At 44.7% G+C, this 18,597-nt stretch overlaps 1 protein-coding gene across 2 annotated transcripts in view; it reads right to left on the bottom strand.

The window, feature by feature from the left end:
• Nucleotides 1–352: 352 nt before the first annotated feature.
• LOC110533207 (max dimerization protein 4) overlaps nucleotides 353–18,597 on the bottom strand; it is a 42,172-nt gene continuing 23,927 nt past the window's right edge. The window contains exons 4-7 of one of the 2 annotated variants that reach the window (XR_005037639.1): nucleotides 11,995–12,109; nucleotides 9,228–9,390; nucleotides 3,577–5,559; nucleotides 353–3,541 (exon numbers count right to left, since the gene is read on the bottom strand). Coding sequence is in view for 1 of the 2 variants with exons in the window: in XM_036954005.1 (XP_036809900.1) it covers nucleotides 5,360–5,559; nucleotides 9,228–9,390; nucleotides 11,995–12,109 (478 nt within the window). In the remaining variant the exon portion in view is untranslated. Of the gene's footprint in view, nucleotides 5,560–9,227; nucleotides 9,391–11,994; nucleotides 12,110–18,597 lie in introns of both variants that reach the window. The other variant, XM_036954005.1, reaches the window with a different exon arrangement.

Genomic DNA, 18,597 nt, shown 5'->3' with positions numbered 1-18,597 from the left:
ACCAGCACACCTGATTCAAATTAACAGCAGCTTGATGATTAGTTGACTACTTTCAGGTGGCTGTTAAAACTACATCAAATCTTTTTAACGGCTGGCCTAGACCACAGGTGGTTGGTGGACCCTTCATTTGGGAGGAGGGGGCTCGTGGTAATGGGCTGGAGCGGAACAGGTGGAATGGTAGCAAATACATGTTTGATGCCATTCCATTCGCTCTGTTCCACCCCTTATGAGCCGTCCTCCCCTCAGCAGCCTCCATTGGCCTGGACGTTAGCTAGACCTTCTCAGAACCACTATAAATATTAAAACACAAATATATTTAAATCATGCAAATAAGGAGGCTGCGACAACCTTGTGTAAAAAACATTTTTTTAATTATATTACAATTAAAGAATACACCGTAATACCTTCAAGTGTGTGCCAAAATGTTATCCAGCACCAGGTAAACTCATGTATCCATACATAGGAATTTATATAATATAGCACATCTTTTGAAAGCATATTACAACATCTGCTATTAAAGGAACATATTCACAGGTCTCTGGCACAGAACTCTCCCTACTCAGTGTTTTGCCCGACTACGATGCCAAGCTCCCTCAGCCCCCTTCATCCTCTCCCTCCCTCTGAACCTAATCTCAACCAGCCCCCCCCCCCTCTGGCCAAAGTTCCGAGGCCCCTAAACTGTCTATCAACGAGACACACAACACCCTCGGGACTAAGAGTTCTCTCATGCCAACTCGACGACAACAAGAGAACGATCGCAGAACTCATAACATAAAAGAGGAAAGAAATCATTCCTATCTTCAGACGGTGCTCTAGCAATGTCACACAGAAAGAAACAGAAAGGACAGTAACGGGTTAGAGGGATTAAAAAGAGAGACAATGATACATTTGGGACTAAAATCTACATTTCATGTTGCTATTAAAGCTGATTTAAGATGGGATTCCATAGGTGTCTGATGACTGTCCGCAAGGGGGTGGAAAGGAAATCAAAGTGACTAGTTATTTGGCAGGAATCGGGTTTTTGTTACGGCATTATTCGATTGTTTGTTCATAGAGCTGCACTTGGAGAGGACAGAGGACAGGAATGGGTTCTATTTGTCTCTGAAAGTAACTGTCAGACCTGAGCTCAAATAGGAAGATTTCAAATACTTTGCTTGTTAAGTCTGCCTGCCAGCCAAATGGGTGGGATTTGCTCTTTTGGGCCCATTCCATTAAAAACAGGCAGACAGCCACAATCAAACACAGCTAAAGTGTTTTCAGAGATTTCACAATACTATTTGAACCCAGGTTTGAGTGTATAAGTCTGTTGACTTTCCCCTTGCCTCTATACAGGCTTCACTTGTTTGGTCTGAGCCTCAACCTTATTTCACCCCAATCTCTCCCTCCCACCCTCCTGCTGACTCCCTTGGCAGCAATAGCCTGGCAGACAGACTCAATCATCATTTTGCTGTGCTTTTGTGCTTTGAAAAGAAAAATCAAACACACTTGGATAAATTTCAGACTAGATGATTTTTAAAGCAGGGATCAACCACCTCTCGGCTTCGACAAAAGTCAACACATTGATAAGTGTGTCAACCCCCCCCCCCGCTCTGACGTTTAAAGGAAAGTTGTTGGACAGCACCATCGATTACTTTTACAATAATGTTGTTTTTGCATTGTGAAAGGGTTGAGAGTCGAACACACATCTTTCAACCCATACTTTCCCCAGGCGTTTCCAAACTCATTCACAAATCAACACATTTAGTGTTCAATGCCTGTCGCCAAGTGATTTGCTCGACAATCTCTGTCACACTTTAAGTACAATCTCTCTGGTTAAAAGAAAACAAAGTTATTTTCAAGGCACATCATTGAAAGAAATTCCATAACCACCATCCAGCAGTCTTATTCCCTGAAACCTAGTGAGCGCAAGGCTTTGAAAAGGCCACGTCTTTTCAACCAAAAAAGTCATTTTCAACACAAAATATACATTTTTCAACCAAAAAGACGTCTGCTTAACGTCTTTTCAACTTCTTTTGCTCCTACATTCAGTATCTGAATCAGTATCCTCCTCTGCTAATACACCCGCCCTCCAACCACTCACTCTTTCTGAACGTGCGCTATGTGCATTATAAAATGATGTCGCTGAACATGAGAAATCTCATACCTGGCCCAGGTGTGTTTCCGTTTACTTAATCATTGCCTCACATTAGCTGATGGGAGGTTCTGTGCAAGACAATATTTAGTTTTCATTTGACAAGTTTGACTCAGTTGTTCATTTCAAAAGCAAACTGAAAGAGTAGTACATCTGTGCTCCTAACAGTCGTAGGTCCTTGACATGAATGTAAACTCAAGAACTGTCTCTTTCTCGGTTACTTTCTTTTCGCCCTCCTTCAGTGTATGGAGAGAGTTCAGAGGTCAAATCCATCAACAGAAATGTTAACATTGTTGGTCACAAAATGAACCACAGAGTCGAAGCACGAACCTGGCTATTTCTTCTTAATTTAAAACCCAAGCCTGCCTACCAACCAACCGCCCACTTCCTCTTTAAAAAGCACAAGATGGTCATATTGCTGTGTCTCGAGACGCCCCATGACCACCAGGGTCACGGTAAAACTATGGTAGTAGAGTAGAGTAGGGAAGGTGCCACCGGGAGGAGGGAGGGAGGAGAACACCACGAGCTGCCTTCATTGATTGGATTTCTCCTCCCTTCTCCTCACCCAATGGTTTCCTGTTCAAAAACAAGTGCATTTCATAAACAGAGCTAAAACAAAATGGCTGCCACAACAACAAAATAAGCAGTTTAAACCCCTAATCAGGTTGACTGATTGAACCCCAATAATGACCAGCCAGGGCGAGTGAATGGAAGCTGCCATCGGGAGTTACCAGTATGGTCAGTGTTGACTTTAAGCGGCGTGGCAGGCAGGCGTCAAGTGGGTAGGGCGTACCTGGCAACCGCACCAGGGGTACACCTTGAGGAGTACTCGATGGAGGCAAAAGGGGCTAAAATCAGTTCTTCACGTGCCCCTTCTTCACTCAGGGAGGAGACAGATTTACCATTTGGCTTGGGGTGGAAGGGGTTAAAACAAAGTGTTCATCTACTCCGAAAAGGGGTGGAGCTGGGGGGCAAGGGGGTGGAGCTGGGGGAGTGTGTAGCAGGGTCAAGACCTGAGTAGGGATGGAGGGAGGAGGAGGGAGGGGGGCACACGACAACAGTCACCAAGGCTCACCAAGGCACAGAATGACATTGGGGAGAGATCTAGAGAAGGGGGCAACCAGGTTCCTAGCTTCCCTGTTCTACACTCTCTCTACCTTCAACTAGCCTGGCCTTCTGTCTGTCTGCCTGTCATATATTTATATAGATATACTCTTCTTTTTTGTCTTTTCGTTAAACGAGAACATTTAGGAAAATAGAATAGAAAATATAGACTACAGTATCACTTTCAGTGACCGATAGCTGTTTTTTTTCAATGCAACGTTTTTCTAAGTCTTTTGTGATTTTTTTTTGTTTGTTCTTTTTTTGGTCAGACCTGCCAAGTCGTGGACTGGCCCTTTTTGGTCAGACCTGCCAAGTCATGGACTGGCCCTTTTTGGTCAGACCTGCCAAGTCGTGGACTGGCCCTTTTTGAAGTGTTGGAATGCCAAGCTCTAAGGATTACGAGAGAAACTCAGGCCTAAACGGTTAAATGTTCAGAAGGCCAAAGATATGCCTCTTCCGTCAATATTTTATACTAGTGTGCATGGCTTTGGAGACAGTGCTGTACATTTCTAAGAATACATTACATTGGTCTTTTACAATGTCCCCAAAGCTTCAGAAGTAGTATCTAGCTAACAGATATAGCAGAGAAAATACACTAATCTACCTTTGAGTTAGAGAAATGAAAGCATTGTTATGATTAGTTTTGATGCAATACCTATTCCTCTACAGAGAGCTGATCATTAGAGCTGGCTTTTTATTCTTATGCACTTCTACAACTTTGACTTGTCAATGTGTACCGACCGTGCACACACACACTTACGCATGCACGCCTGCATACACACACACACACACACACACACACACTTACGCATGCACGCCTGCATACATACACACACACACTTACGCATGCACGCCTGCATACATACACACACACATACACATACACACATCTAGAACTGTTGGAGCTAGGAATAGACTGATGACAGCAGGGTAATAAATGGATATATTAGTGAATAACAGAATGGTTAGCCTGATCCTGCTGATCCACTGTCTTCCCCTCCAAAATGCCCAGTTGTCCTCTATAACTTAGTAAAAGAGGGCAATCATGCTGCCATTTTGGGACAAAATTGACCCACCAGAATCGCTTAAATGCTTGAGAAAGCAGTATCTTCCCGTGTTTTATTGCTACATCAATATGCTACTGAAAAGTAAAGTATGGTTTTCGATTCTGAGGATGCACCGTGTGTGAATATTTAGGGAATAGGGTGCCATTTCAGACACTTGCACCATATAGGGAATAGGGTGCCATTTCAGACCCACTTCTAGTGTCGTGTTCAGTAGTGTGGAGTAGTGGTTAAGGAACTCAGCCAGAGGGAGAGATATCAATGTGCTGCCCTTAGAAATATTGACCCTAATGTCCAGTACATTTGGTAACATTGATTGGGGTTTGCAGATTAACAAGAGATATGTTCAAATAGAACATTCCAATAGAACACTCCAATAGAACATTCCAATAGAACACTCCAATAGAACACTCCAATAGAATGTTATTTTTTTCTCCATCAGAAATTGTGCCTCATTCAAATGACAGAGTTGAAGTTTGTCCCCAGCTAATGCTCTATCCTATACCGCACGCACGCACGCACACACACACACACACACACACACACACACAGAGTTAAACACACACACACACACAGAGTTAAACACACACGCTGAGTTCCCATTGACAAGTCAAAGCTGTCTGCCACCACACCACAGAGGTCCCCAACAAAACCACAAACTGCTCTGCTATATCCGAGCCTGCAGCCACAACAGGTAGAGGTGAGGGAGGTCTAGGGGTCAGGTTAGGCAAGATAAGCGGGATAAGGGGTGATAGGATAGGGGTGAGGTAGGGTGTGGTGTAGGGGTTAGGACAGGAAAAAGTCAGGAAGTCAGCCACGACAGGAACGTCTACAGTCTACTTCCTGGTTCCAGGGAATAAGCGCCAATGGGGACATTGGGGAGGGGGAGACCACAGCCGCTGTTTGCTGGGGGGGTGGCTGATGACCACGTGGCGTGGGCTGGAGGGGGTGCGTGCTGGGGCAATGTTAGGGGGGGTAGGAAGGGAATAGGAGGGTACGCGGGGCTGGGGTCATAGAGGGCTGATTGGAGGTGTGGCCCTCAGGGGCCCCCTGGTGGCCCCTAGCAGTGGTGCGGCTGCAGTCTGTGTGAGGAATGCTGTGTGTAGCTGGCGTCGCTGGAGCTGCTCTGCAGGTTGTAGTCCTCCTCCTCCTCGCCGTCCAGGAGGCCGTCGTCACTGATGCTCTCGTCCACGCTGTCCCCCTCGCCCTCGCCAAGCTCACCCTCGCCCAGGGGGGACTCCATTCCTTCAATGTCCACCTCTGCATAGAGAGAGAGGGGGACAGACAAACTGTTATTCTCCACATTTCATGGAATCAAATCAATAACTACAACAGGACTTTCAGAGAGATAGAAACAAAAACAAAGAGAGAGAGATGGAAAGGGAGAGGGAGGGAGAGAGAGGGAGATGGTGTGTGTGTGTGTGTGTGTGTGTGAGAGAGAGAGAGAGAGAGAGGGGTACAAAACAGCGTTGTTGTATTTTGTTTGTGTTGAACTTTGGGCACGTACACTGAGGAGCCCTCTCTGTGTGTCGCCGGGCGGATTAGGGCCGGATTTAGACGGCCATTAACTTTGTATAACAGGCAGGTCTCTGTACTACCTCCAGTAATCCCTCCCCCTACTGATAAACATCCCCCACGTGTTTACCACCCTCATGATCAGTAAACAACAACACCCGTCTCCTACCCAGGGGCCTCCAGGAGCCAAGTAGGAGAGATACTGTATACATTTCTTCCACTAATTGGTTTGTTGACAAATCACATCAGATTTTTTCACATCATATATTTTTCAGAGCTGATCTGATTGGTCAAAAGACCAACTAGTGAGAAAACATCAGAATTGGACTGCATGTGCAAACGCAGCCATAGAGCTTGGTCACCTCGGTTCCCATTTAAAAAAATGTCTGGAACGTGGTCATATGATTCGAGAGAAGCCATCCATGTCATCGCCCAATAAACGGTCATTTTGAGAGTTTCATACAAAAACTTTGAGGGATTAACTTAAATGAACTTCATTTGGGATAAGCAGAAGGAGCAGAAAGGGCATCTTTAACTGCACCAGCCCCTTATAGCTCAGCCTAGCTCCAGCCTACTTCCAGTCTAGCTCCAGCCTAGTTCCAGCCTAGCTCCAGCCTAGTTCCAGTCTAGCTCCAGCCTAGTTCCAGCCTAGCTCCAGCCTAGTTCCAGTCTAGCTCCAGCCTAGTTCCAGCCTAGTTCCAGTCTAGTTCCAGCCTAGTTCCAGCCTAGTTCCAGTCTAGCTCCAGTCTAGCTCCAGCCTAGTTCCAGTCTAGTTCCAGCCTAGTTCCAGTCTAGCTCCAGCCTAGTTCCAGCCTAGCTCCAGCCTGGTTCCAGCCTAGTTCCAGTCTAGCTCCAGCCTAGCTCCAGCCTAGCTCCAGCCTAGCTCCAGCTTAGTTCCAGTCTAGCATCAGTCTAGCTCCAGCCTAGCTCCAGTCTAGCTCCAGCCTAGCTCCAGCTTAGTTCCAGTCTAGCATCAGTCTGGCTCCAGCCTAGTTCCAGTCTAGCTCCAACCTAGTTCCAGCTTAGTTCCAGCCCGGCTCCAGTCTAGTTCCAGTCTAGCATCAGTCTAGCTCCAGCCTGGCTCCAGTCTAGTTCCAGTCTAGTTTCAGTCTAGCTCCAGCCTGGCTCCAGTCTAGCATCAGTCTAGCTCCTGCCTGGCTCCAGTCTAGTTCCAGTCTAGCATCAGTCTAGCTCCAGTCTAGCTCCAGTCTAGTTCCAGTCTAGCATCAGTCTAGCTCCAGCCTAGTTCCAGTCTAGCTCCAGTCTAGCTCCAGTCTAGCTCCAGTCTAGCATCAGTCTAGCTTCAGTCTGGCTCCAGTCTAGTTCCAGTCTAGCATCAGTCTAGCTCCAGCCTAGTTCCAGTCTAGCTCCAGTCTAGCATCAGTCTAGCTCCAGTCTAGCATCAGTCTAGCTCCAGTCTAGCTCCAGTCTAGCTCCAGCCTGGCTCCAGTCTAGTTCCAGTCTAGCATCAGTCTAGCTCCAGCCTGGCTCCAGTCTAGTTCCAGTCTAGTTCCAGTCTAGCATCAGTCTAGCTCCAGCCTGGCTCCAGTCTAGCTACAGCCTCTGTGTTTAGTAATACTGTGAGTGACAGCAGAGTAGCTTGACCTTGACCCCCGGGCGTGACCTCTAAACCAGGCCGGGCTCAGCAGGAGTGTGTGGTCTTAACCAGGGGTCAAGAGGGGCGTTGTGTGTTTACAGGTGTGTGTGTCTGTGTGAGTGTGTGTGTGTTTTTGCAGGTGTGTACAGAGTAATGCACTGGCCTGTAGTTCTCTCAGGCTCTGTACAGATTGAGGTGTAGGCAAAAGCACTATAGGAGTCCATCAAGTCAACACTGTGTCCAGAACAGACAGGGAAGGAGAGGCATCACAATAGACTAGAGCATGGTAGAGGGAACTAGGTTGTATCAAGGGCCTGGAGGCTTCAGGGCAGTATCCACTCTATGTAGTAGAGGTTGAGGTCAGGCAGAGTCCTGCACTGAAGCTGTGGATAGTATTGATCTTCATTACATGTGGATCAGTGCTTCTGCTAGATAAGGAGTGGTTCAGTGGACTACTCAGCTGTTTTAAGGAACGGTTATATCAGATCAAGTGAAGAGGTCAGGGCCCCTCAAGCCGAGTCAGTGGCTTTAACGAAGCTGCGAACAATATAGAGAATTGGTCTGTATAACTTGGCTTGGTTATATACAGATGGGGTCGGTGACCTGTTTGCATTATGTATGGATCAGTGGCTATACACAGTATAGGGATTTGTGTGTCTGTACAGATGTAAGATCTTAATTTGATCACGCTGTTGCAGGAGAACTATCTTTTGCAGGAGAATACTTGTTGTGTATTTGAGGTTTAAAAATGCTTCTAAAGTTTGTTATTTCCACTTTGTAATTTCAGACCTGATTTCCCATTACAAAACATTTATAAACCCCTACAAAAATATAAATGAATTATAATCCACATAATAATTCACATTTTCCTGCTGTAGCAAACTGGCTCACTGGTACTGGTAGATCATTGGCTAAGGTAATGCAGTGGTGTATAGGGGTTCTGTTTGGTACTGTTTGGTGATGTTTGGTGCTGTTTGGTGATGTTTGGTGCTGCTTGGTGATGTTTGGTGATGTTTGGTGCTGCTTGGTGCTGCTTGGTGATGTTTGGTGCTGTTTGGTGCTGTTTGGTGCTGTTTGGTGATTGCTGCTGTTTGGTGCTGTTTGGTGATGTTTGGTGCTGCTTGGTGCTGTTTGGTGATGTTTGGTGCTGCTTGGTGATGTTTGGTGCTGTTTGGTGCTGCTTGGTGCTGCTTGGTGATGTTTGGTGATGTTTGGTGCTGTTTGGTGCTGTTTGGTACTGTTTGGTGCTGTTTGGTACTGTTTGGTGCTGTTTGGTGATTGGTGCTGTTTGGTGATGTTTGGTGCTGTTTGGTGCTGTTTGGTACTGTTTGGTGCTGTTTGGTGATTGGTGCTGTTTGGTGATATTTGGTGCTGTTTGTAACATACTATATCTTGTGGAATAGTTTAATTCTGTGCTAGAAAATACTGAGTGTTCTACTTAAGAGCTGCAGTGCTGCCAGTTCTTGCTCCCCTCCCCTTGACCACTAATTAGTTCATTTACGGTCATTGACTTGACCTAAAGAGTCCCCACATCTGGTTCTATTGATCCACATCAGTTGTTAAATCAAAGGGGGGTCAAAAGATAAATGGAAACCACATTCATAGGTTACTAAAGGCTTCAGGGAGTCGCGTGTGTGTGTGTCATGCTTATGTCCCAGCGTACCTTGCTCTGAGTACCTTGTATCTTGTGTGTCATGCGGGTGTCCCAGCGTACCTTGCTCTGAGTACCTTGTATGTTGTGTGTCATGCGGGTGTCCCAGCGTACCTTGCTCTGAGTACCTTGTATGTCGTGTGTCATGCGGGTGTCCCAGCGTACCTTGCTCTGAGTCGGTGGAGATGGTGGAGCCTAGGCTGTCGGTTCGGGTACGTTCCACGCCTCCAGGCATCACCAGCTGTTCCAGACGTCGTTTGAGGTAGCGGTGCTCTCTCTGGAGCTGCTCTTTGGTGTTCAGAGCCTTTCTGTCCGCCTCCTCCAGCTTCTACAGGGGAAACACACACACACACACAGTTAGAATGACATTGGGGCACACATATATACACACACACACACCACACATTTAGAATGACATTGGGGCACACCTCCACACACTACACATTTAGAATGACAATTTGACACACACACACACACACACACACACACACACACACATTTAGAATGACATTGGGACACACACACATTCATAATGACATTGGGGCAAACACACATTTTACACTTGACAGACGTGTTCAAATACATGTGCATTTGAGTATCTGGTATTTAAAATACTTTTTCTGTGTATTTCAGTATTTTCAAATACACAGCCCAAAACAAGTACTTTTATTTGAGTATTTGAATGGTTATTTGTAAAAAAAACTAATTGTCTACCAAATTGTATTTGACAGTATTTTCAAATACTTATTTCAAATACTGTTTTCAAATACCTGGGTTAAATGCACGGGAGTGTATTTTAGTCAGTGTATTTTGAGAATTTTAAGTGTATTTCAGTGTATTTTGAGAATTCTGATTGCTTAAACTCAGCTGTTTGGAGGTTGAGCATTACGCACACACGTGCATGCTCTCACATTAGTGATTATAATAAGGAAGTGAAACCATAGCAACAACATGACTCCAGCTGACCCAACGGCAGATATTACTCACACACTACCCAGATTGCGACACAATTCCAACCAAGGGATTTTTAAACAGGGGAAGAACAAGAAAACGAACCAAGCGCTGTAATCCCATGCTTTTAGAGATTCCTACTAGCCAAACTAAAACCGTAGATATTATAGCACCAGCACACCAGAGGACAGGCCTATGTATCGTAAACAGGATGTGAAGAGTTAAAAGAGGGTTTTTCCACCGACCACACGCTCTCACCCACACAGTCCGTGCAGCAGCTGTGGAGAACTGGACTGTAACCATCTGAAGTCTCCTGCATCGCAACGGTAAAGCCACAAACTGGAATTCGTTTGGCAACTAAAGTACAGCCCTGTCACTTGGTTTGACAGAACGTTGAGGGACCTGGTTAGAGAAATGTAACCGTTCCCAAATTCACCGATGAAGTTCTATTCTTTAAGACTCAGTCCGCTGTCACTTCAGATTGTAGCTTTAATGCAGGAAGTAAACAATGTTGTAGCGCTTGCGGTTTCGTAGCGGTTCCAAAAAGAGTATCCACTTCCCTTCGTAAACGGTCCTTCTGCGGTCCTGTTTACCGACCGTATTCAGCTTCCCTCCGTCATTTCAACATCTAGTTTTGGTTTACATTTGGCTGAGTGGTCAACTAACGCGAAATCAACAAGTGTCCCCATGTCATTGCATTTAGGTTACAAGTTGGGTGAAAAAGACTAAATTCTCTTAGGTTGATTACTTTTTTCAAATCCAGTCAGTTTCCCACGCTGATTCAATGTCATCACCATTTTTTGGTTGAAAGGACATTGAAACAACGTTGATTCAATCTGTTTTTGCCCAGTGGGTTGTCACTTGGTGTACATGAGCTGCAACAAGTAATGAACTGTAGAGGGGGCTGACCCAAAGCCAACCCCAAATCCAATTATAACGTTCGACCTCATATCTGAAAATCATCCCCAACTGACTCCAGATTTTTTTTCTCAATGTTCTAAAAGTTTCTCTTTGTTGACTTATCATTTGTAACGAGCAAGGGGGCTTTTTTTCTTCCCTGGTCTAGGGGATGGGAATGCTACTTTTTGCACGCTTGCCATTTTTTTAGGGCTTAACGGCTCTGATTGAAAGATTAGAGTATGTTTTCTTATTTTAGGAGAGAGAGAGAGAGAGAGAGAGAGAGAGAGACTTAAAAAGAAAGATGTAGAGAGAGAGACAGAGACAGAGAGAGACTTAAAAAGAAAGATGTAGAGAGAGAGAGAGAGAGAGAGACTTAAAAAGAAAGATGTAGAGAGAGCGAGAGAGAGAGACTTAAAAAGAAAGATGTAGAGAGCGAGAGAGAGACTTAAAAAGAAAGATGTAGAGAGAGCGAGCGAGAGAGAGAGACAGAGAGAGAGAGAGAGCGAGCGAGAGAGAGACAGAGAGAAAGAGACTTAAAAAGAAAGATGTAGAGAGAGAGAGTAAGAGGGAGACTCTGAGGAAACAGCAGCTGAGCACTGAGCCTCTGAGGTAGGATCAGGAGGTACTTCCTGAGGACAGGGAGACATTCCTGACCTACTTCCTGTATGTCTGTCTGTCTGTCTGCTAGTGGGTAACTCTCTGGGGTCCTTTAAAAGGAAAAGGAAAAGCTCTGATGCAGTAATTTATTCACCTCTGGAGTCCGACTGGGCCCAGTGGCATAATTATGACTTATTATGATTACAGTACAGCCTTTCAAAGGCCTGTGGTTTTGTGATTTGACGTTCAAGAACTTTCAGTTTCCGTTGTTCTGGAATTACAGTATAAGATTATGTCTGTGGCCCGTAGAATTACAAACCATAGAATGATCTTCCAAAAGACACCAAGTTTGGTGACATCATATCATGTTCATTCTAGTAATTGTACTTCTACACTGACGTCCCTGATATGGCAATTCTAGAAGGACGCATTTAACATTCAGCGTGGCTCTGGTTGTGGTTGTGGCTCTGTGTGGTCGTGGTACCTTGATGTGCATCTTGGCCCTTTTCAGCAGGCTCAGTGTGGTGTGTCTAGTGCTGTCCGGACCCAAAGGAACCAGCTCCTTCAGCTGCTCAAGGTACAGCCGTAGTTTGGCACGTCTGTAACACAAACAACCAGAGGTGGAGAGTGGTGAGGGAGTGAGTTGAGTCAGCAACATGTACAGGAAAGGCTCCTACACTGCAGGGTCAACACAGGTGAACTAGAGAGATCCTTTTGAAGTCTTGGTAGAAACACAGAGGAGCACAAATGCACGCAGAGACTGAGAGTAGATGGCAGAGCTTCGCTAGAGAGCGATCCTAATCACGTGACTGTTCTGTTGGTTTTCAGTGTCATACTTTCCTCTGGAACTCATCCACAATGCTTATTAGGTAGTGGTGGGGGGGGGGGGTCAAAGTGAAACATGCTGGGAGCATACACATCCTGGTTGCAATGTTCATTCCGGCAGAAAAACAATAGTCCAAACCCCATGTCTCTACCATATGTGGTTCCAACGTTACAGACGATTCACTCTGAGAATGTAGCATGTTTACGGTGAAGGGAATGTCAGCACAGGCATGATCAACAAGGGGTCACTGCTCCATAGAACTCTGTGGCGCTGCTCCAGGGCAGAACGGCGCCAACGTCCATCGTCAACTGACAAGCTAACTAGTGGCTGCAGGTTCGGGAGTGAAAACATGGGCTTTTTCTACATGAATTCCGCTGAATACAAAACTAAATAGGGACTAAATATATATTTATTTACAAAGAGTATTTCCCTTTAAATTGCCATAGAAACGTCCCCTGTCAACATAGATTGATCGCCAATATAGACAATGAAAGCCAAGGATATCAAGTTGATTTTGATTGGTCCAACCAGCGTCAAAACCAACAAATGGTACCATCCCACAACACCAAATATGGAAGAGCTACAACCAAGAGTGGTGCAGTCTAAACTAGCAACTGTCCCAGCAAATTAACGCTCTTACTTCATCAACACTGGCAAGGACAAGTATATTAAGGTTTTAATATTGTAGAGAACAATCTAATGATTCATTCTATGTAATGTATAATGACATAGGGCAAAGAAATCTAGTGTTTGACGTTCATTTTGTAGCACCCTCTTGAACTGCCCCGTTTATCTCTACGTTGTACGGTGAACGTCCTACACTCTATAACACCCAGCTTCCCCAACTGCTCTTATCACACACACACACACACACACACACACACACACACACACACATCCACTTTCTATTCTCCATACATCCCCACACACACGCTCCCACACACTCAAGCTTGTGGATGGAGTGTGTTGAGAGAGTGGCGAGGGACGAGCGCAGGTCGCATGCACACACACACACACACTCACACTCCTTCTGCAGGTTTAATGGCCTGTCCAAACAACACAGCCATGCAGGTTGCATAACCCCCGACAGCCGCAGTGTGTGAGTGTGCTTTCTGTCACATTATGTCATAGTACAGAGAGACAAAGAGAGAGAGACAGAGAGAGAGGACAATATGCTTGTGTTGAGCACTGCCTCTGGTAGCAGGAGAGCCAAAGAGATGGGCTACGTCCCAATCGGCACCCTATTCCCTACATAGTACACAATGTGCTCTGAAAAAGTAGTGCACTATCTAGGGGATAGGGTGCCATTTTGGGATAGAGGCCGGGGCCTTTTACGTCAACTCGTGAGCAAACGGTTGCCCTAACGAGCACCCGAAATTAATTGTAAACTGAAAATTGAAAAGGGTAATCAAACATCAATAATGTGTGGGCCTTTTGGTCTCACAATGGGGGGAGGAGAGGTGGTGCTCAACATTTAAGGAGAGATATTATCTTGATGCATGTTTTAATCAACATTTAAGGAGAGATATTATCTTGATGCATGTTTTAATCAACATTTAAGGAGAGATATTATCTTGATGCATGTTTTAATCAACATTTAAGGAGAGATATTATCTTGATGCATGTTTTAATCAACATTTAAGGAGAGATATTATCTTGATGCATGTTTTAATCAACATTTAAGGAGAGATATTATCTTGATGCATGTTTTAATCAACATTTAAGGAGAGATATTATCTTGATGCATGTTTTAATCAACATTTAAGGAGAGATATTATCTTGATGCATGTTTTAATCAACATTTAAGGAGAGAGATTATCTTGATGCATGTTTTAATCAACATTTAAGGAGAGATATTATCTTGATGCATGTTTTAATCAACATTTAAGGAGAGATATTATCTTGATGCATGTTTTAATCAACATTTAAGGAGAGATATTATCTTGATGCATGTTTCAATCAACATTTAAGGAGAGATATTATCTTGATGCATGTTTTAATCAACATTTAAGGAGAGATATTATCTTGATGCATGTTTTAATCAACATTTAAGGAGAGATATTATCTTGATGCATGTTTTAATCAACATTTAAGGAGAGATATTATCTTGATGCATGTTTTAATCAACAGTTAAAGCTGCAAAATGTAACCTTTTTGGAGCCCGACAAAATGCGCTTAAGAAATGTGAGTTATAAATCTGTCATTCTCATTGAAAGCAAGTCTAAGAAGCGGTACATTTGATCAATGTGCACTATTTCTAGGCTTCCCTTTTAGTTTTGTACAGCAGCTTCAAACAGCTGGAAATACAATATGTTTGGTTGTATAAGATATATTTCACAGCGGTTTAGATGGTACAATGATTCTCTACACTCTACTAGCTTGTTTTGTCACACTGAAATTAGGCGAACCTATAGAATTTTTGCAACCAGGAAATGGCGGATGCATGTTTTAATCAACAGTTAAGTACAGATCGTACCTTGTTGTATGTATGTAAGCTTACAAATGACTTGGCCTATGTCCAGTCCCAAACAGGTCACGACATGGGCTACATATATCCAGGGCCTGACAGCCTGACACACTGACCTAAATATCACAGGGCCTATGGCTTTACTGTCTCCTCTACTCTCTCCAGGCTATATCTCCTCCTGCCAGACTCATGGCAACGCTGGCCAAGAAAAACCCACACAGGTGTTCTCAGAAAGACGTCGTAACGTGAGTCGACCGCCCCCAAAACCAAAGAGCACAAGGCATCTTTAGAACTAAAATGGCCGCTCTGTGTGTATATTGTACTGCAGTGTACGATCTTCAGAGAGAAAAAACCATTGACCCAAGGGGCCCCAGATGCCAATGCCCCAAAATGACCCCCTAACCACAGTCACACCAGTCAACACAGAAAAGCACTCGATAATTTCATGACAGTCGTTTGAGTGATGTGTGGTAGAATGAACAAATGTAAAAGTACTTGCCCCTACACTGGATATGGGCTGTGTCCGATAGTGTGGCGTGTTACTGCAGCAGAAGAGAACAGAAACCAGTTGCATGAGGTTTCTGCATGATGCAACTTGATATAAACCTACTGTTATTGACGCAACACTGGTTATGTCCTAGTGGGATCAGGTCCTAGCACTCCAATCCTATACTACTCCTATAGTCAGGTTATGTCCTAGTGGGATCAGATCCTCCACTCCTATCATATACTACTCCTATAGTCAGGTTATGTCCTAGTGGGATCAGATCCTAGCACTCCAATCCTATACTACTCCTATAGTCAGGTTATGTCCTAGTGGGATCAGATCCTCCACCCCTATCCTATACTACTCCTATAGTCAGGTTATGTCCTAGTGGGATCAGATCCTCCACTCCAATCCTATACTACTCCTATAGTCAGGTTATGTCCTAGTGGGATCAGATCCTCCACCCCTATCCTATACTACTCCTATAGTCAGTTTGTGTCCTAGTGGGATCAGATCCTCCACTCCTATCCTATACTACTCCTATAGTCAGGTTGTGTAACTCTTTTCATAGCTACTTTTATCCCATTTTGTCCAAAAGGGGGCTTTAAAATATATAGACTTGTATATAGACTTTTCTACAGTGTTATTGACTGTATGTTTGTTTATTCCATGTGTAACTCTGTTGTTTGTGTTGCACTGCTTTGCTTTATCTTGGCCAGGTTGTAAATGAGAACTTGTTCTCAACTGGCCTACCTGGTTAAACAGAGGTGAAATTAAAAATAAATAAAATGCCTTCTATTTTCTAGGATAATGCATGAAGCCTTTCTTTGTCCTAGCTAGGCTTCCTTCCTTCCTCTCCTACAGCTCCAGGCTTCTCTCCACGTGAACAGTAAACTGGTTCTAACTGCAGACTGCCTCCAGTCTGTCCTCAGGTCATCCCTCCATTACAATCAGTCTAATCACAGACAGGCTGCTAGCTCTCTGGCTGAGGAGCCCAGCACACCTGGGTCTGTTGTGAACACGCACACACAGCTGCATGCACACGCACACACACAAGCAAGCTCACACACATGAACGCTTGCAAACAAACAAACACACACACACACACACACACACACACGGGGTCCTTGTACTTATCCCAAGCTAGTTGTTTCTTTTTCACGGCAGGGCGTTGCCTGTGTTCTATAGGAAGAGAGACCCTCTTCCTCCCAGCCCACTCCATTAGGAGGTCAGTATAAGACCCAGACAACAGAAGGTGAACCGTTAGACTAGCAGCCATCTTCTCTCCCCAACATCAAACATCGTTATTCCCCTCTAACCTCAATTAGAATGGCACCTTTCACTTCAGTGTGTTTAATCATTGTGGTCTTCAGAAAAACGTACAGCTTTTCTATAAAAATAGTAGAGCAAAAACATCTTGCAGGTGCAGACAGGAATTCAGCTGAAAACGAGGGCCGTGTGAAAGTGCTCCAGCGCTTTCATTCCTATTTCTCCCAAGGGGGCACCTACCCCCCCCTAATACGTTACCCCACCCTGGCTGCCAACACCAACACACCCTCCTCACCCTCCACCCCACAGGAGAACAAGTGTCTTCAGAGGAGGATCAGGGGTGGGGGCCTCCACCCCACCACCTCCAACCTGCCCCACTCTCCCCACTCCCCAGCCCACATGAAGCAGCTGGACCCAGGCCAGGGGAGGCCAGAGGAAGCGGGCAGGAAGGAGGCCGAGGGCCGTGGCTGGGGTCCGATCTGGTGGTGGAAGACTACTTTCTCCTCTGGCTGGAAACATCCGCTCAGTGTGCTCAGCTGCACTAGGCAGGGCTCAGCGAGCACATCATCCGAGCGTAACCCGAGCCAATGGGCGACCATCTTGGCTCTATGAGAAAAAAAAAACGAGGCGTAGCCCCTCTATAGTCCCCAATTCCCCTCCTCCACTCCTCCTCTGGAGATTTACCACTGGAGATTTACCTAGAGTCAGTTCCAGATCCACACCTGCACAGAGACCTGGTCTTTAGTATCCTAACTGTCCTGAGTGATCTGACCTGAAACCAGGTTCTGTTTATCACAACAGCAGTGAAACAGAGTTCTGTTTGGACACCTCATACCAGGTAAACACAGACCTAGCTCGGAGGGGGAGAGAAACATCTGTAAAGTATTTTAGGATGAGATGATGGATGGAGTTTGCCGTTATGTCATTCTCCAATAAATGTTTCATTTTATCCCCCCCCCCATTTTAAAAAGTAGATGATTATTCGATTTGACTTTCCCTCCCTCTCTTTCTGACCCAAACCTTGCATGTCAGAGGCTATGAACCAGTTGTTCTCATGCCTGGTCACCTCGCTCCAGAAATCTCTTAGTGTGTGTGTGTGTCCCTCCCTGACAGATCCTTGCTGCTACGTACTTCTGTTTGTTATTAAACCAGAACCTGGTCACTCAATATTTATCAAGATTGCCTGGCTGACACACATACATACACACACACACACACACACACACACACACACACACACACACACACACACACACACACACACACACACACACACACAATAGTGTCCTTGAAAAGGGATGCCCATTTCATTCTGTTCCCGATACACAACGTTGAGACCGAGCTACTTCACATTTCTCATTCCAATTCATCAGGGTGGGTTGAAAATAGTATCCCCTTTTATGTTCCTGTGAATAGGAACCTTTGATGATCCAGACAGCAGACATGATAGAGAACTGGTTGATCTGAACACACTATAAGGTGCTCATATTTACCTATGGTCAAACCGGTCTGGGAACACTTCCCCCTAACGACCCATATGAATGGAAACACATCAAGGTATGGTAGCATACAGACACGGCTGTATTAACATCAGAAACATATATATATATATATATATATATATATATATATATATATATATATATATATATATATATATATATATATATATATATATATATATATATATATATATATATATAGCTACATAGAGACATATATCTATCTATGTCTAAATATCTATGGTTGACATTATAGTGAGTCTAAGGGCTTGTGACATAAGGCTCTAATATGGATTATAAATACTCATAAATGTCTCATAGTCCCTCCACTGTTGGGCCCTGGTGGATTGTAAGGGTTTGAGGTAACAAGACTGTAAAGCTGGCTCTCTGGACTGTTGTGACCGCGAGAGGCGCGGCCCATTCACGGTCACGTCCAAGAGGAAGCCACCTGACCGCTGTCATTGGCTGCCGAGATTGGGCTCAGTCGGGTGGTTCATTTTGTGAATTACTCTGATTTTTTTTTACTAAACCCTTCC

This window comes from Oncorhynchus mykiss, chromosome 19, assembly GCF_013265735.2.
Source record: "Oncorhynchus mykiss isolate Arlee chromosome 19, USDA_OmykA_1.1, whole genome shotgun sequence".
NCBI classification, from domain to species: domain Eukaryota; kingdom Metazoa; phylum Chordata; class Actinopteri; order Salmoniformes; family Salmonidae; genus Oncorhynchus; species Oncorhynchus mykiss.
This window is presented reverse-complemented; position numbering and strand designations above follow the sequence as displayed.